This window comes from Podarcis muralis, chromosome 17, assembly GCF_964188315.1.
Source record: "Podarcis muralis chromosome 17, rPodMur119.hap1.1, whole genome shotgun sequence".
NCBI lineage: Eukaryota > Metazoa > Chordata > Lepidosauria > Squamata > Lacertidae > Podarcis > Podarcis muralis.
This window is the reverse complement of record NC_135671.1, coordinates 9,410,268-9,430,233: the sequence shown is the minus strand read 5'-3', so window position 1 is coordinate 9,430,233 and position 19,966 is coordinate 9,410,268. Positions and strand designations below refer to the sequence as shown.

The 19,966-nt window shown below is 46.3% G+C and overlaps 1 protein-coding gene across 4 annotated transcripts in view; it reads left to right on the top strand.

Annotated features, from left to right (window-relative positions):
• Nucleotides 1-1,283: 1,283 nt before the first annotated feature.
• TRPV6 (transient receptor potential cation channel subfamily V member 6) overlaps nucleotides 1,284-19,966 on the top strand; it is a 74,530-nt gene continuing 55,847 nt past the window's right edge. For 2 of the 4 annotated variants that reach the window (XM_028712427.2, XM_077921507.1), the window contains exon 1: nucleotides 1,287-1,810. In XM_028712427.2, the coding sequence (XP_028568260.2) occupies nucleotides 1,683-1,810 (128 nt within the window). In that variant the 5' untranslated portion in view covers nucleotides 1,287-1,682. Of the gene's footprint in view, nucleotides 1,811-19,966 lie in introns of all 4 variants that reach the window. The other 2 variants (XM_077921508.1, XM_028712426.2) reach the window with 2 other exon arrangements.

Sequence of the window (19,966 nt, the reverse complement as noted above, 5' to 3'; positions counted from 1 at the left end):
CACTATAGGGGAAAACACTATATATCATTTCGTAACACCTTTTAACTTTCTGCTTTGAAAAATAGCAAATCCTGTTTTACGCATTAGTGCTTAAAATGCAGTGATGTTGTCCCACCCCCCACCCCCCAAACCCTGCCTGCCTGCCGGCTGCATTTCAAGTTGCGTTTTCATGTTGCCTATGAACTAGAGAAGAGGCAGGGATGTCTTCAACTGATGTACGTAATCTGACTTTACCCTGGGCCCGCAACCTGTCCAAGGTTGGTTGTCATCTGCAGATGTGCAACAGCTGCCTGGTGGATGATGGATTAAGTGAAAGTGCATCAAACAGCAGTGCTTCTCAAGAAAGTACAAGATGCCTATGGATTGTGGCTATTTGTCGTGTGCACTCGGCTTCAAATGCCAGCGGTGGGAGTGCGCTGGAAGGGGCGAAAATGGAACTGTGTATGCAGCCCAAGCGGCTGAGTACCCAAGTCCACGTAACAACTGCAGCTTTCTCCTGGGGCTCTAGACTGCTCTTCTGCACAAGCTACAAGGAAAGAAGTCCTGGGCCAGGTGGATGGGCGGAATCGTGCATCTATCAAATGCACAGGAACCTGGGGGGGGGGGGGGTGTGGAGAGGAGAAAATGACAACTCTACAGGGAGCCAGGTCTCCTAGATTAGGACAGTGGGATAGCTCAGTCGGTAAGAGCATGAGACTCTTAATCTCCGGATTGTGGGTTCAAGCCCCAGGCTGGTTGAAAGATACCTGCACTGCAAGTTCCTTTCAGCCCTACAATTATATAATTCTAAGTGCAAGTATACTCAGTTGCTCAAAGCAGCCCTCCACCCCACCCCAAGCTGTGGCAGATCAGGGGGCTGCATGCAACGTGCACCATGGGTCAGTGCACATGAAACAACTCCTAGGGGCTGGGGTCCCTTGCTGTCTTGTTGCGAACCAGAAGGTTGCTGGTTCGAGCCCACCCAGAGCCAGCTGTGGGCACGATTCCTTCATTGCATGGGTCTGGCTAACTCTGGGAGGGTCTCTTCCAACTCTGCAATTTTGTGGCAAAGGTAAAGCAGCTTTTTTCACAAAAAAAGACGAAGCTTCCCAAAAGGGTGCTCCGTAGGAAGCAACAAACAGGGGTGCCAACTTGAATGAAATATGGGGGGCGGGGCGAGGTAAGCCCCGCCCCACACTATCAATCACATGACACAGCGCGCACGCACTATTTGAATGGCAATGCCCATTAAATTTGGGGGCGCCCAAATATTTTATTGGGGGCCGAAGGGACCTCGGCCCCTAGGAGTTGGCTCCTATGCGCTCCCAAAAAAACTTTGGCTGTGTTTGCTGCGCCTGCTGCCTGCCCCCCGCCCTCTGCTACGCGGAGTCCCGCGCGTCTCTTGAACTCCCGAGGGAGCCGGTTGCTGGGGAGGCGCCGGGCGGGGCGGATCTTCCCCTCGCCTCTTTCTTCCTCCTCCTCTCCCAGGTCCCTCCTCTCCCAGGTTGCGCGCTCCGCCAGGTCCCGGCCAGATGTTGCAAGCGCCTCGTCCTCCTCCTCCTCTTCCTCCCCGCGGCTCCTGCCTGGCTCCGCCGCTGCCTCCTCTCCCCGCGGAGCAGCCCGGCGCTGGCCTCCCGCAGCCGGACCCAGGTTCGGGCCCGCCACCTGGGCGGAGGCGCTGCTGAGGCCTCGGCGGCCGAGCGATGGGGATGCTGCTGCCCGGGAACCGCAGCTTCCTCCTGGGGCTCTGGGCGGCCCTTCGGCGAAGGCTGCAGGGCGAGAAGTCCTGGGACCGGCGCCTCGACGAAATCAACCTGCTGCAGCAGAAGAGGTAAGTCCCAGGGGCGAGGGCAGCCTTGACTTCCGTGGGAGAGAGGGTGCCTCTGAGCATGGGCAGAGTGGCTTTCTGTTACGCTGTTACGTGTCCAGAGCCACGCCTGGGGCTGAGGGGGGAATCGTGCCCTGCGCAGCATGCCATGTGAAGATTCCGCGAGAGAATTCATCTATATACTGTATTTCCCCCCCAAAAAAGTCACACTTCTCTTCACTTTCCTTGAGACGCCCCCCTCGGGGACCTGTCTTAGAACAGGTGGCAGGGAACCGGCTATTTACCTGTCCTGAACTTTCTGGGGATGAGATGTGTTATACAGGAACCTATTTTCCCGGCGATTTGTCCTCCGCTCAGCTATTTTCCTCGGCTCAGGACAGGAGTTGTAACTCGATCTCCGGAGCGAACGCAGCTTCGGCTGTTCACCTGCCTGAGATACAGACAATATTGTATTCTGTGCTTCCTGTCCACCAGTAGCACTGAGAAAAGAGGGTCTCTCCCGCTCCCCCTTTTAATGGGGTGCTCAGGAAAGAAAGGCTGGAACCCTAGGGATGGAAGGCCTGTGTGTGTGTGTGTTGTGTGTGTGTGTGTGTTTGTGTGTTTGTTCCTCACTCTTCCTCTTCTGGTCTTCTGGAAGCTGCAAATCCACATTATGAGGGAGCTGTAAGACTTTAGGATTGTCTTGCATGCCTTTTGTGTTGTTAGAAATCTTGCGATTAAATAACATGTTGGCAGGATGTGGCACCTGAGGGTTTTGCCAAAGTTCCTTGGTGACGGAGCCCTGGACTGCGATGCCAGGTGCTCTCAACTCAGGCACTCCTGAAGCTGACAGCGAAAATGCCTCTGAGCATGTGTAAGGTGCATATCCCTCATCGCTGAGTCATTGCCCACTAACAGCACTTTGCACAGCAGAGATTAGGGAGAAGAGTGCATCTAGGTGAGAGAGCATGGCCCAGGTAGGGCAGAACCCTGGCAGAACCTTTTGCAGATGAAGCGCTGCTGATTCTCTGCCAGTTGGAACATTCTGCAATTCAGTGTGCTTCTACAACAAATTAGGTCAGGTACACTGTTAAGCTTTGGGCAGTGCAAACTGAAGCCTGATTGACAGAAATGGCACTACAGAGAACATGTCCAAACAGTAACATATCACACGCCTGGCTTGGCAATGGTTTGGAAAGTCAGAAGTATGTGCAAAAAGAAAGTGAGTGGGGAAGAGAAAGAAGAATTATTATTTTTAAAGTATATGTGGTTTGCAGATTCAGTGAGCATCATGCTTGATGACTGAGTAGGTCCCCTCTGGTCATGCCACCTCTTTTTCATGTTGTCTTGGACCTAGTAAAGAGACAAATGGGGGGGGCACTGTTCATCATGCTATGGGACATGCATGGAGTGGGGAGGGCTGCTGCAGTTTTTGAATTCACGCATCCATCCATTTCTCAAGACTGTTCTCTGGGTACCCATAATGAGCAAGATGGTTGACCACTGCACCTGCTTGCTTTTGTGGTGGCTGATGATAGAGCAGGTTGTGGTTTGTGGGGTGGGATATTATACGATGCACTTTACGTGGATGAGGAAGCGAATTAGGGAGAATGGGTGCAGCATGATTGGTAAATGAACACAATAACCTCTAGCCTCAGGAAATGCAATTTTGGGTTAATATTTTTTTGGGGCGGCAAACCATAATGTGAAAGACCTTATTCTACATTGTGAGACACAGTATTCAAAGAAGCTGAATGCTGGAAAATCCAGGACAGATAAAATACAGTGGTACCTCGGGTTACATACACTTCAGGTTACAGACTCCGCTAACCCAGAAATAGTACCTCGGGTTAAGAACTTTGCTTCAGGATGAGAACAGAAATTGTGCTCCGGTGGTGCGGCAGCAGCGGGAGGCCCCATTAGCTAAAGTGGTGCTTCAGGTTAAGAACAGTTTCAGGTTCAGAACGGACCTCCGGAACAAATTAAGTACTTAACCCGAGGTACCACTGTAAAGTACTTCTTCACACAGTGCATAGTTAAACGGTGGAACTCCCTCCCACAGGAAACTGATGGCCACCAACTTGGACTACTTTAAAAGATCATGGAGGATAAGATTATTGATAGCTACCAGCCATGCTTTGCCTCCATAGTTGGAGGCAATGATATTGCTGGAAACCACAAGGGGGAGAGTGCTCCTGTGCTCCAATTCTGCTTGCGGGTTCCCCATAGGTATCTGACTGGCCAGTGCGAGAGCAGGATTCTGGAATTGATGGGTCTTGGCCTGCCCCAGCAGGCTCTTCTTGTGTTCTTACGTTCTTACCTAGCTATTTCTGCATGTGTTGAATCTTGATTTTATTGCGTGAAACCCCAGCCTCTGCCTACCAGGCACAATGAGATTGGGAGAATTAGTTCGAAGTTGAATTCAAGGGTACCATTGGAGCCAGTCTGCAACCGGTACACCATATTCAGGCCTCCAATGTGTAGTTTGCATCCAGATGGCAGCTTCCCAATGAAGTGCGGAACTGGAAGCAAGGAGAACAAGTACCTTCAAGGATACGGTACTGTATAAGCTACTCGAGAGTCAGTGGCATGCTGTGAAATTTTTAGTTGGGGAACAGTTAAGGCCAGAGGCGCCAGCTTGTGAGGGCAATGTTGTGCTCGCGAAGCGTTGCATCTCCCACCCTAAGCTAGGCAGAAGCTTCCTGGGCTTTGGGAAGGAGGAACCAGGGGAACATTTAGGGGACTAGCCTAGTCCCCCATGACCACTGACCACATGCCACTGCCTAGGGTGGTTCATATTTTGGTCCAGCAATAGTCAATGTGGCACCTGCCAGATGTTATGGGATGCCGACTCCCATCAGTTCCAGCCAGCATGGCCAATGGGCAAGGATGATGGGGGTTGTAGTCTAACAACACCTGTAAGGTACCACTTTGGTTGCCCCTACTTCAGTCATCTACTTGAGTCCCATGGACTGCAAGAAGATCAAACGTATCCATTCTGAAGGAAATCAGCCCTGAGTGCTCACTGGAAGGACAGATCGTGAAGCTGAGGCTCCAATACTTTGGCCACCTCATGAGAAGAGAAAACTCCCTGGAAAAGACCCTGATGTTGGGAAAGATGGAGGGCACAAGGAGAAGGGGACGACAGAGGACGAGATGGTTGGATAGTGTTCTCGAAGCTACCAGCATGAGTTTGACCAAACTGGAAGACAGAAGTGCCTGGCGTGCTCTGGTCCATGGGGTCACGAAGAGTCGGACACGACTAAACGACTAAACAACAACAACACTTCAATCATTCTGATGCTGCCGCCTGCACTGAACCTGCTAGACCCCAGTCTGCTTTTGTGTGTCAGTCAGGTGCACTGCACTGAATTGCCCGACTCTCAAAAAACTCTTGGTCTGGAAGCGCCCTGAGAATAATATTTAAGTCTTGTTGTACTGAGTGTATACGTTACTGAACTGGTAGACTTTTTTTTTTTGAACACACTGTCTCTAGAAGGGGGAAAAAACCAAAACATTGCAGTACATTTTCCCTTTTTTTGTGAAGGAAGAGGTCGACGAAGCACACTGATTTGAGAACAAGGAAGTAGAGTAAGGTCAAAAGCTTCAGCCCAAGGACCTAGATTGTTGTCACCACTGCTGATTTTGTTCAAATGGATATTCCCACTCTCCCCTATATGGAGCTAGAGCTCAGGCTAGCGTATAGATGTTCACGTAATTAGAGGGAGTACTGTTTGCCTTCCTTCTGAATTTGTGGTACCCACCCACATTGAACAGTCTACTGGCTGCATTTTGCAGTCTGCTTGGGTGCTTGGCCACACTCCTCTCCCCCTCTCCATAATTTATTTGCAATAGGCTGGTAGCAAAAGGATTGTTGTGTCCCTCCCTGCCCAGTGGACTGCTATGCATGGCTGTTACGGCCTGGTGGCTTTCAGATGTTGGAGGTTCATATTGCAGGAAAGTACTTTGCACGGAGTCTGACCACTTGGCCCATCTAGCTCAGTCTGTTATGACTGGTAGTGTCGCTCCAGGATTTCAGACCAATTCCTATCTGGAGATGCCAGAGCTACAACCCTTAATGTATTGAAATCCCCTTGTATGCATACCCGCTTTGCTCTAAATAACAGAAACCATCCCCGCCAGTCACAAGCTTGTGCACTTGATATATTGCGGCAGACCCAGGTTTAAACAAATAGATCTGTCAGTTTTATGCCTACTTTGGTGCTAATTGATCTCATTAGTAGCCTATACAATTTCTAAGTGTTCTTAATGTTAAGCTGGCTCCTGCTGCTTGTGTAATGTTGTGACTGCGCAGTCCTTATTATCAGGATAAAGTGATTGGTGGATGCTTCCATGTCTAAGGACACCATAGAATTTGAGTTATGTTAATGTTGCTAGTTGGGGAAAAGGTATATTTATGTCATTATTATTATTATTATTTTCATCTTTGTGCTGAAAAAATTGCTTTGATATATCACGATATGTTAGGTAGCCTGTGCTCTACTTAAACACTAGCCCCCAAGCCCTCTATAATGCCATTCTATGTCTCTCCTAAATGCATGCTGGAGATTCTGAGAATCCAGAGAGCTTTTTAAGGTGGGCAACGTTCTTGGCTGATGCATACAGCACTTTGGGGCTTGCACCAGAAGGATAAACTGCCACCTTCATGACAGTTACCTTTCCCATTAATCTGCACCTTGCTGTGGATAAGGTAAAGGTAAAGGGACCCCTGACCATTAGGTCCAGTCGTGGCCGACTCTGGGGTTGCGGCGCTCATCTCGCTTTATTGGCCGAGGGAGCCGGCGTACAGCTTCCGGGTCATGTGGCCAGCGTGACTAAGCCGCTTCTGGCGAACCAGAGCAGCGCATGGAAATGCCGTTTACCTTACCACCGGAGCGGTACCTATTTATCTACTTGCACCTTGAGGTGCTTTCGAACTGTTAGGTTGACAGGAACAGGGACCAAGCAACGGGAGCTCACCCCATTGCGGGGATTCGAACCGCCAACCTTCTGATCGGCAAGTTCTAGGCTCTGGTTTAACTCACAGCGCCACCTGAGTCCCTTCTTGCCATGGATACCAGCACTCAAATGCTTGAAGCCCTTGTTTCTGTAAGCATTAGGGAAAGGTGGGTGTGCAAAGAAAATGGGGCTGAGTAGTGGGGGGAGAAAGGGAGAGAGAGAGATTTGGAAGCTGGTTAAATAGACTTTGGCTACCTCACTGTGTTACACGATGCTGCATTTTCTACAAGTGATGAGGTGAGGAACATCTGTAATCGGAAATATGGGGTAGGAGAGAGCGAGAGTGCGAGCATTCTTGTTTCTCATTTTCCGCAAATGGGAGGACGTAAGAAAAGTAGGAGAAGGCTTGCTGGGTCTAATTACCCCTTCCCTTGCCTATTGTTATACCACCCAGGAACTGCAATCTCTAAGTTTCCAAGTGTGCAGCCAAAATACCTAATGAAGTGATCCCCTTAACTACATCCGGACACACAATACCTTTCGTTAAATAATCATAGGAACATCCTTCAATAATTTATCATGAATCTACAATAGGTCGTGGTCAAAGTCATTTTGATTGTGGCTTTCGAGATTTCTCAGGAGTCCGGGCCAGCTTGGCTGGACAAGTGGTCCAGTGCCATTGCTTTGGGGGAGGTGATATTGGTGTGGTTGGGAAGACAGAGTGGAGTAGCAGGGAAGCTGAGAAATCAATGCACTATCTGGGAGCTGGGTTCCAGCAGCCCCTCTGGCATTTCCAAGGGATTGTAGGGAACGTCCTTTGATTGCACGGGACATTGGCTTAAGACAGCGGTTCTCAACTTGTGGGTCCCCAGTTGTTGTTGGACTACAACTCCCAACATCCCTGAGCTCTGGCCTTGCTAGCTAGGGGTGATAGAGTTGTAGTCCAACAACATCTGGGGACCTACAGGTTGAGAAAGGCTGGCTTGACAGGACTCTGAGAGCAATATAACAGCACCAGCATTTTATATTATATAGCATAGGAGCCAACTCCTAGGGGCTGAGGGGGTCTTCACCTCCCCAGTAAAATATTTGAGGGGGACGCCCCCAAAAGTTGATAGGCATTGCTATTCAAATGGTGTGCGTGCGCTGCATCATGTGATCTATTAATCAGGACGGGGTTTACCTGGGGCCCCCCAATATTTTATTCATGTTGACACCCCTGCTATATACGGTAGTATCAAAATTTGCTGGGGCAGGAGGCCTTCTCTGAATGCTGGAGTCCAATTTGTAGTTGTGTACACAATGCTAAGATAGATGGACTCTGGTGGAATCTACACACATATAAAAACGCTATGAAAATGCTTTTTAAAAAAACGTTTTAAAAAAATACATTGAATTTGTCATAGCTCACTTTCGCCATCTAGTGTCACATTTGTATATTGCATTTTTCAACACACTTAAAACGTTTTATTTGCAGCTGTATAGCTGAGTCCTCTGTAAGGCAGTTCCTTATGACATGGTCACAGTGTGCTCTTGCAGGTACTGAAAATGGTCTTCATACTCACTTGGAGGCCTGCTACTCACTTGGAGCGCTGCTTTGTGCATTACATAGTGGCAAAAAATCTATTGGAGGTGTTCGGTGCATACTGCAAAGAGGAAAGCCTATCTGTAAATTAACACAAAGATTATTCTTTTTGGCAAAGACTGTCTTAGATATAAAAAGTGCATAGATCCAAAAGCTAGAGAACAAGACTTGTTCATTTAGATCAGGCATAGGCAACCTTCGGCCCTCCAGATGTTTTGAACTGCAGTTCCCATCATCCCTGACCACTGGTCCTGTTAGCTAGGGATTATGGGAGTTGTAGGCCAAAACATCCGGAGGGCTGAAGGTTGCCTATGCCTGATTTAGATGCAGCGTGGTGCTGGTAACAGCAAGGTTGCAGGTTGGTTCCTCATGTGGGACAGCTGCATTTTCCTGCATTGCAGGGGGTTGGACTGTCGCTAGACAATCCTCAGGACCACTTCCAACTCTACAGCTTGATGATTCCTTTGACCTGGGTGTTCTCTTTGGTGAAACAATCTTTTGGAAGTGTCATATGGAGGCAGTGGAAGTCAAAGCACAGAAAACCACAAACGATTTTAAAGGCAGTCTCAACACACCTGGAGATGCAAGCCTTCCGTCTGCCACCTGGAGCAGGCCAGGCACACCTGGAGACTTCAGGTCAGACCTGGCACACCTGAGAAAGTATTGAGCTCTTTGATCTGCCTCATCCTTCGTCCTTAACCAAACCTTTTTTCAGGTGTGTTGGAAACATCCTTGCTATGTGTATTTTGCCCTTCTCCTGAGAAGCTTAAGGTAGTTTGCATGGGGTTTTCCCACTCTCACCCCCAAAACTTTGTTATGAGGCTGAGAGACAGCAGTGCTGTTCTCAAGGCTTCCCTTTGACCTTCATAACTAACTGGGAATTTGAATTCAGACCTCCATGGAATTTGAACTCAGGTCTTCCTGCTCCAAGTCTACCCGCCATGTAGACTGGCCTACATTACTGGAATCATGTCAACACAGTGAGTAACCTATCCTTCAGCTGGCTTTTGAAATGATGATTTGGATGCAGATACAAGTTCCTGTAGTAGGGAAGAGCTTGTTGTTTCTTTAGGGATAATGGGGCAGCGCATATAGACAAATAGATAGGTGTGTTTACATTGTTAGGGTGTTGTCCTTTGTTATTGGTCATCGCTGCCTGCCGTATAATTGAGACATTGGATTGGGGAGCTCATTTTTGTGATCTTGTTTGGCAGCTCCAGTAACAGTAACTGCGGTAATAATACTCCTACTCCAGGATATTGAAGAGTTTCATTGACACCCTGGGAGGTGTGTAAGTATCTGTCATTATCTCCATATGGCAGATGAAGGGAAGGAGAAATGGCAAGGCAATTCTTACATGTGTGTGTTTGGTTTTAACGACAGCATTCCTTGCTGCTTTTTCAGGTAGAAATTAAAGAATCGAGCAACGTCATGAAAACCGTTTTCTCTGGAGAAGTGTAGCTCCGTGAGGGGTTTCCTAATAACTCTCAGCACCCGTTACAAATTACAATTCCCGGAATTCTTTGGGGAATGATCCAGCTGTAGATTTTTTACCTCAGAAATCTGGCACAATCCAGTGGAAAGTTCCAGAGCCGGCCTAAGGCAATATGGCGCCTGAGGCAAAAGACAAGATGGCGCCCTATTCTATATGGAGAAGCTGACTGGATCTTAACAGGAACACTGGTAATGGGGCAGCAGCATCCAGTAAGCCTGAGGCAGTAGGTTAATTTTTTTTAAAAAAAAATAATATTTATTAAGGGTTTAAAGATTACAGAAAAAAAGAATGAAAAAATGAAAAATTAAATACATAAAAAACAAAAAAACAAACCCCCAATACAATAAAACAGAAAAAAGAAAAACAAGCATTTAAAAACACACCCAATGTTTCCCTATCTTTATCTTTCATTTACTTGTTTCATTGACCTCCTCACACCTCCCTTTTTTTGTATTCTAGTTCAATTAGCTGTTTCAGCAAATCCTTACCATCTTACTCAATTTTTTGTTCCATAATTTATCTTAACCCAATCTAACCTTGAATTTTCCACTTTGACCCATTAACAATCTATTTTTACTTAATTCTTTATAACCTTTCTGCTAAAGCCATGTAGCTTCATTCCAGCATCCTTCTAACATTCCTTAATTTTACAGTATTTCTGTAAATAAACTTTAAATTTCTTTCAATCTTCTTCCACCGACTCTTCTCCCTGGTCTCGGATTCTGGCAGTCATTTCCGCCAGTTCCATATAGTCCATCACCTTCATCTGCCATTCTTCCAGAGTGGGTAGATCTTGTGTCTTCCAATGCTTTGCGATAAGTATTCTTGCTGCTGTTGTAGCATTGAGGCAGTAGGTTAATTGAGGGGGGTGTATGATAGGATTAGGAGGAATGGCTGGGGTGGGGCTGCTGCTCTTGGGCACCTGCCACCTGAGGCGCTTGCCTCACTCCGTCTAATGTTAGGGTAACCCTTAGGAAACCCTTTTACACAATTCACATGTATTTCAATTGGATTTGTACTAAAAGGCTTCCCAGTACCGATTGAAAAGTTCTTATTGGAGATCTAAAAGTTGTATTTCCGATGTAGTGGACATCTTTCCATATTGCCTCAAAATGATTGTGGAGAACTCCCCACCTCCCTAAATTATTTGTAAGCTGTGATTGAGGGGAAACGGCATAGACTTTTGAAAAATATAATCAACAAATCAAATAAAATGGGCTTCTGTGTGTGTGTCATTAGCTTACTTTTTCCCTGGACAGTGGAGAAGGCTCCTTTTACTCCTTCAGTTCCATGAACAAACAGGCTGGGGGAAAAACACTGCAAAAGTGGAATAGGTGGTGCTATTTTGCCTCCTAAACCTCTGAGACATTTATAGACGCATTGCTCAACTTTCCAGCTGTAATTTATCATTAGTTACTGGTGGGCATCCTAAGATTCTTTTGTATTGCATTTCTTTAATACATAGTTTGCACATTCCTGATGTTAAAAAAACAGCAAAATGCCATTGTGAGGATGAGCGCCGTTTATCTTAGAATGCCAAGGCCGGAATGTACCTGAAAGGCCCTTTTAAACTAGATTAACCTCATGCCCTCCCTTCGTGTGCATTTGCTCAGAAGTAAGTCTTGTTGTGTTCATGGGCTTATTCCCATGCAAAGGCACACAGGACAGAAGCCTAACATCAATCTTATCTTGGCAATGCACTGAGGTCTGCCAACAATAAGCCAGTACAGTATGGACTAAAACATACTTAATTGCAATGTAAATAAATGCAGGTATTTTTATTGTCCAAGGGGGAGAGTAGTCATAGCTCCTCCATCGTAACATGACTTACTGTAAACTGAGGCCCATTTGTAGCAGGCATGGGCTAGCCTTTTGCAGTCACTACCTCAGCCTAACCTCTGACTTCACAGGGCTTTTGCAAGAGGGTGAGCCAAACATGCTCCTTGAGCTTCCTGGAGCACAGAGAGGATGGAAATGTGAGAAATAACTCATAATGAAGAGTTGGATTAAGTTTGCTTTGCACTTCCTCTAGTCCATTTTCGGACCCTCCAAGTGTTCCTGTTTTCCAGGGACAGTCTCAGATTTACAGAAGCCGTCCTGGTTTCTGATTTGATCCCGGAATGTCCTGCTTTTCCTTAGGACGTCTCTATTTTCATCGGAGAAGATGGATTGTGGCTTGAGACAAGGCCTTTTTAGTTGTGGTGCTCCTAGAGAGGTTTGCGTGGTTTCTGACTGTTACGTACTGAAGTTCTCACCCTGGGCCAGCAGGGGGATACTGTAGATAGTTTTCACTCAGGTCCACATATGCAAATAAGGGATTGAAAGTGACGTTCAGTGATTGGATAGTTACAGAAAATGGTTACTGTTGCGTTCTAGTGGAGCTCTATATAAGCAGGCTGGCTGAACCCTTCAGTTCAGTTCAGTTCTGTTCTGGCCTGTGAATAAACAAGAGCTGTTTGAAGAATCGCTGTGTCGTCTGATATGTTCACCCACAACACTGACTAGCACTGGGATGAATTCTCCCTTCACACACACACTTCCAGGCGCCCACCTCGAAAGTGAGGAGCATTTTTGGCCACTTAAGTTTGAGGTTGTTGGGTGGGAGAAATTCATTAATTTGGGGTGGCCAAAGAACAAGGTGGCAGAGGGTTTTCTTCACAAACAAAACAGTTTTGCTGCCACTGGTTCTGCTAGCCCTCTTGGCCCCATGATAGATTTCTTCCTTGATAAGCGCAAAGTCTCACCAAACAGAGTCAGTGCCTCTGATAAGCTTTGCTCCTCCTCTGCTTATTGTTTTTATCAACACAATCTGTTCTGTTTCATCTGTCGGACCTGAGACTTTTGATACAGTTTTTCTAACCAAAGGCCTGGCTCAGTGCTGATGTCCTGTGCGGAAACTTGAAAAGCAGCAAGGCCAGTCACCTTGTTTAACTGATTTTCATGTGGAACTGGATATTGTGGATTTTTTTAGACTGAAGAGCTGGCTGCGGAATGCAGTAAAGTCCACTCCATTTCTCAGCAGTGTTTATAGAGTGTTGACACAACAGTCATACAACTCTGAATCGTTCAGACATGGTCTGGTGCTTTTATCTTCTCCTGTCATCTTTTTTACGTCCGATAAAAATCTAGGGTTTAATTATAGAGTTCAGACAGCCCGAAGCCTGTGTATTTTTGGGACCAAATGTCGCCCTTGGTGAAAGTGCTCGACTCCAATGACCTAATGCTGTCTGACTGTTGACTGCAACACTGAATGAAGAGGGAGCATATTTATACCCCCACATGCAACTCTCTTCTGCACAGCTGTGTGCATGGGAATGGCACAATTCAGTCACTATCATGTGCTACAATTGGTGCACAATCCCCCTGCTGGTGACCCTATTCCTCCTGCATGCAGAGCTGTGTTTGCACAGAGCAGAGGGTGAATTGTGCCCAGACCCTTTTTTCATATCAGTAATAATAATTTATTATTTATACCCTGCCATCTGGCTGGGCTTCCCCAGCCACTCTGGGCGGCTTCCAACAAACTATTAAAATACAGTAATGTATCAAACATTAAAAGCTTCCCTAAACAGGGCTGCCTTCAAATGTTTTCTAAAAGTCTGGTATTTGTTTTTCTCTTTGACATCTGGTGGGAGGGCGTTTCACAGGGCGGGCGCCACTACCGAGAAGGCCCTCTGCCTGGTTCCCTGTAACTTGGCTTCTTGCAGTGAGGGAACCGCCAGAAGGCCCTCGGTGCTGGACCTCAGTGTCCAGGCAGAACGATGGGAGTGGAGACGCTCCTTCACATATATTAACTAGGATTATTAACTAGGATTGGTGGTCTCAATGTTTTTTGTTTTGGAGTTTGAAAATGAAGAAAAAAATGCGACCAGTAAGCCAAGAACAAAACTCCAAGCATGCTGATTCACCCCTCTTGTTTTTTAGGCTTCATTTCTGTCACCATGCTACATTGGAGGCATTAATCGAATCATAGAATGGTAGAGTCGGCAGGGACCCCAAGGGCCATCGAGTCCAACCCCCTGCAATGCAGGAATCTCAGCTGAAGCATCCATGACTGATGACCATCCCTCTGTGGGAAGCTAAAATGGCAGCTAGACTCAACTGCACAGTGCTGGTCAGAACACCACAAAAAGAACCCTCTAAAGAATTAGGTGGAGCAGGGCGGGTGAAATCAAAATAGCAGCTAGCTCCAACAGCACCATGCCACAAAGAACACTCCCCCTCCCCAAATCTTACGACAGGTGCCACCATTGGGCTCTTCTAGGGCCCTGGGGCCCCAACAATTGCCCAATGACGCCACACACTGACCTGGTCCCTATTCACTTGTCCCATCGCTCGTTGTTGAAGGCTGTTCTCTGTTTGGCCTGCTGTCCATTGTATGCGGCAATATTTAACAGAGGCGGTCTGAGGACCAAGCTCTGTGTGATACGGTTAGATGAATGATGGAATCCCCCCCATATATTTTCTTTTCCTAAAAGCAACAGTGCTGTGGTCCAATACAGATTGGTGCTCCAGAGTGCGATGGGGTGTGTTTTGACTCTACCCACCCCAGGATGGTATGGTAATGTATTTATTTACAGAACGTATTTATGTGTCACAACTTAATTAAAACAATCAAAGCAGTTTACAAAAATCAGAGTACAGCAGAGAATGCACACGGGTCACCAGCTGACCGTTAATGGAAAATGTTATTTTAGTTCTCTGCGTAAGCCTGGCAGTAAGGAAAATGCCCTCCTCCCCACTGCTAGCTGTAGAGAAAAAATATGTAGGCACAATTAGGGCTGCCATACGTCTGGAATCTCCTGGACATATCTGGGATATCGGAAATAGCACCCAGGCGGAATTTCTAAAGATTGGTTAAAATGTCCCGGAAAATGTATGGCAACCCATGTCGGAAGTGTTTATTTTTGGGCAAATCCCCGCCCCCTCCCCAAAGCTCAAAAACTATTTTTTGAAGATTTTCCAACAACTTTTGTGTCCAGATTTTCACTTTTTGAAACATGGCAACCTTGGCACAATACATGTGAGCCACAGTTCATATTCTGTCTCTTCAGTGATTGAACTTCTAAAGGCTGAGGGGGAAGGGGAAGACATGAGACCTTTCAGGTCCCGGGCTCCACCGCCTAGGACTGAAGTACAGGAGATCAGGCAGTTCCAGTATTCCAGGATAATACTTCTCTTGCGGATGAAAAACAAACTTTCCTAGCACCCAGATAGTGACATTTTTATTTTATTTTATTGTTGCTGGGAACATGTCCTTCCACCCCCATGATTGCATTTCAATGCAGTAATGGGTGCTGTCTAAAATGGGATTACAAGAGCATTATTATGGGCAGGTGTTGGCTTGCATGTGTCCATGGGCATTGCTAATGACAAGTGGCTATCCCATTTTGTCATCTTTTAGTGTGTGTGTGTGTGTGTGTGTGTGTGTGTGTGTGTGTAGATATATATTAATGCTTTAGGCAGCTGAGTCCTTCTACTCTATAACTTGTGTCAGGAATACTTTTTAAGTGGCATTAATGGTGTTATAGATTTGGGGGAGGGTCCTAAACCATAGAAATTAATAAATGGTAGGATTTTGATTATTTGGGATGTGAAAGGAGAAATACAAGCCTCAGAGGAATTCCATGGGAAAATGACCTGGCCAAGCTAGGGCCATTAAGAAACAATACAGGGCCAGTGAGAGTCATTGGCAATGCAAGAAAACTGTCCTCTCCTCTTGCTCTGAGGTGTGAACAGAGACTGGGGGTTTGGAAACTTGCCAGGTAACTGTGTGTTTGAGGTGACAGGAAAAGGGAGGGGTTTTTTTATTAGCAAGGAGGAGAAAGACAGACCAGGATCCATCTTGGGCAGGCTGGCTGAAGGCTAGCTGGGAGAGATGCCTTGGACTCCAGTGCTGTACTGCTGTGGGGGAACAAGTCCCACTTGAGATGACCATGCTGTAAGATCTGGACTCCCTCCATGCAGACTGAAGGTGTCAATAGGAGAATAAACAATATTTCTTAAAACTATGATGTTCTCCACTGTGTCTCGATTATCCAAAGGAACACAGATCCTGGGTGAGTGCCTGGAACCCCCTGAGATCTTGCTATTGCTCGACAGAGTGTGGGGGTGGCACCCAACTTTTGTAAGAATACTAGCATAGCTACCTGTTTTCATGTCATAAACCCTATTTTATCCTTTTGTCCAGCCCTTAGGAGTCTGCCTGTTCCCACTTCCACATCTCAAGAGTTCACATCTGCCATGATTTTGCCTTTTCCGTTTTTAATCCTCTTACACCTTCGGACCACAAAGTAGTACCCAAAAATGTGAAACAGCCAGTTTCATATAACCTTCTGATTAAAGCGTTTAGAACATAGGAGCTATTAAAGTGGAAATAAGGGGGTGTATTCAGTGTAGTTCTGTGTAGATTAGTGCAATGCTTTCTCCCTGTGCAACAAGCGAGATCTCCTTCAGGATGCCCCTAACCCTGTTCTGGGCTTTCCTTCCACCCTCCAGGAGTATATGATGCTTTCTAGATCAAAAAAGGCAGCGGGATTTTGACCACAAACTAACAACACTGTGCAGCGCAGCAGGAGGACCTAATTCAGAGTGCACAGAAAAGCTAGATTCCTCCTCTTTCTTACAGTGTGCTTTGGAGCAGAGTTGAGTCAAAATATTTGCACGTCCCTTTTATCCAGAGAAGGAGGGCAGCACAGTGCAATAGTTAGCAGTGTGTGTATTTGCTGCCAGAAAGTATTAGCGTTAGAGGGGTCCGGGAGGGATGACTGGGAGTCCACTGGGGAACTGATGGGCCAATACACCTCTCCCAGTGGCGGACTCTGCGGGGTTGTGGCACCCAATCTATGTTGGGGTGACTCCCCAGTGCAGGTTGACCCAGCAAGCAGGCTGCCTGATGCTGGATACACACCCAGTGCCTTAGCCAAACCTACAGTTTCTGGTAATCAGTAAAGTTGTGGCCTAATTCAACCCAATACCTGTCTCCTGTGTTCATTCTTGTGGCCCTCCCTGCACCTGCCGCGGCCATTATGCGTCTGTGCCGGCAATAACTTCTGCCCAGGAAAGGAAACCTACAACACAAGTGGTAACTTGTGCCTTCTCTGCCCTAGTGCATTGTATCAATAGCTGCTCCCTAGAAGACTTCACGAGGCAGTAATAGCACCTTACAGAAATAACTTGCTAATTAAAGAACAGGAGAGAGAGGAAGACCTAGGTGGGGCCAAGCTTTTTTGGCAAAGCATTAATAACTCTTAACATCAACATCACTCAGCATATAGAGGTGTACATACGCAGGTGGCTGTTTTTCTTTCCTCCTGTTACACAAGGCACTAATCCCTTTCCTTCTGGCTTTCTGCTGCTGATACAAAGGTGAGGGCTGTGAGCGGCTTCCACAGGAAGAACGCTGGGGCAGAAAAACCCGGACCATTCTTGACTTACTGTTCTCTATATTATCCTCTGGCCTTGCTGAAACAGAAATCTCTCCTTGCTGATTTTATATTATTATTATTAGTACAGTGAAAACCCTCTTGCTCTTTTCTGCAGCTTTTTTAACATGACTCAGTGGTTCTACTATTATATTTGGTTTCTGATGCTGATTGATTCACTTGCTGGTTTTTTTAAAAGGCTGGACTGTGCTTTTATGTGTTAGATTTGTTTGCTGCCTTCTGAATTGCCGTGTTTAAGAGGCAGAGCATGAATACTTTAAAAAAATATTTTTTGGGGGGGATTCCCCTTCCCAATCAGGGGCAGAAGGCAATAAGATAAAAAGTAAAGTGGTACCTGTTGAATGGTTTCTTTAAATATTAAGGTTCATTATTGTTTCACAAGATGTGCATCTCTTTCAAGGCCAGAGCAAATATCATGACCTAGTTTTGCAGCTGTGAAGCAGTATAGCAGGTGCTGTTAAGTTGTGTTAATTAAGCTGTGTCAGCAATTGGGTATAGTATATAAAGAGCAGCATGCACCTCTCTCAGAACCCTGGTGAATGGGTCGATGGATGGGTCATACTTATAGATGTAATGTAATGTAATCTAAGATGAGTTTTTGTTTTTGTAATTAAAGCCAAGCAAAAGTTATTTTTGCATTTCTTCATTTTTTCCTGAATGTGTGGCCTCCCCAGCACGCTTTCTGCTGCACAATTAATCTGCTAAATACACAACAGTACCTTGGTTTAAGAACATCTTAGTTTATGAACAATTTGGATTAAGAACACTGCAAACCCAGAAGGTGTTTTGGTTTGTGAACTTTGCCTTGGAAGCTGAACATGTTCCGCTTCCTGGCAAGTGTGTTCCATTTGTAAATTGAGTCCCACTGCTGCTTTGGGAAAGCACGCCTTGGTTTGAGAACGCTTTGGTTTAAGAACGGACTTCCGGAACAGATTAAGTTAGTAAACCAAGGTACCACTGTACTAATAAGTAAAATCAGTTTGCATGCAAGTGATATGATATAGGGAAACCCAGCCAGATGGGCGGGGTATAAAATAATAATAATAATAATAATAATAATAATAATTAATAAATTAATTAATAAGTCATTTATATACTGCTGAATGCTGCCCCCCAAAAAGCTTCTAATTGGTGTGCTAGTAAAGAAAGAAAAACCCCACCCAGATACACAAGCATTTTAACCTTAAATATAAGTTGCTGTTTTTATAAAGAAAAGTGCTCTTGGGGGTAGCTCAGTTGGGTGTTATCAGCACACAGGTTTGATCTCCATATGGGACAGCTGCATATTCCTGCAGGGGGTTGGACTAGATGATCCTCAGGGTCCCTTCCAACTCTACAATTCTGTCATTTAATGATTCTGTGATTCCCTATTTCTGAAGAGATTTGGGCTCTCCTGCCTGACCTTGAAGCCTTCATCCTATGCCCTAACTACTTCACCCACAATGCAAGTAAACATAATACACCCCCTACAATGCAATGAGGTTTGGGTGGTAGTGACGATGCAGTGTGTGGTAATAGATTGACCTGGGTGCCCTAACACGATGGTGGAGTGGGAAAAGCTGCAACTGGCTAGATTACTCTGGTGCTGGGGGTGGGGCAGTGTTAGAAACTCATATATAGGTGCCAAATGGCTCCGTAAACCAGGGTTACAGTTGCTGAAACGGAATGCCTGGTTGCCGTTTTGGGGTTGGGCAGCTCGAAAGTCCTATTTTTCAAAACAACTTTTTGGTTCCTGAAATTCAGTCTGATTGTGCAGATAAAATACCATGGACAGACTTATACAGGAAGTGTTGCTACTGTGTGAAAACAGTCAAGATCCAAGGATCCCCAGGCATGCACTTCCAGATGGTAGAGACATCAGGCGCCATCTTGGTACCCGGGCATCTTCACTTGGTCACAAGTGGTCAAAAGCCAGGTGCAAAATGTGTCTGGCGGATTTCAAACACTGGATGGGGACAGGCAGAAGGGGTTGGACAACGGGCTAGAGGCCTGAGAAAGCAGCTGGTGGAGGGGGAGTGAGGAGAAGGAGTGATAAGGCTGAAATAGGAAATGGTTCCATGGAACAGAAAGAAGAAGAGATCAAGAGCCTCATGCTCTGCCAAATGAGCTGTCTCCAAAAATCTGCCTGGAACTGTTCTCTAATCCCCTATTAATTATTGGGAAGATTCCACCACCAGGTAAATAACCTACTCCAAGACTCCATCACTGGCTGTGAGTGGAAGTCATTGAAGTCAATGGTAGCTGCTAGCCAATGTGGAGTGGTACTTTTCTGCAATTCTGACTGCCAAGTACTCTGCCACCATCGCTACCTCTTGACACTTGCTGAGAAGCTCCTAAATCCTACTCACCCACCAAAAATTGCCCTGAACTGTTGGCTGCCAGCGAATTGCCTCACCGCCACTGCTTTTGTAGTTATGCTTACCCCCAGGACAGTTTTACCAGGCCACTTTCACTAAGATGAGAGAGTACCCGAGACTTGAACTGTTTTGGTAATCTCTCTCTCTTCACAAATTTATGGGTAGAGTGGGTAGGAAGAACAGGCTGACACATAATGAGCCCTGGTATAATAGGACCATAAAGGTAAAGGGACCCCTGACCGTTAAGTCCAGTTGTGGATGACTTGGGGGTTGCGGCGCTCATCTTGCTTTATTTGCCGAGGGAGCCGGCGTACAGCTTCCGGGTCATGTGGCCAGCAT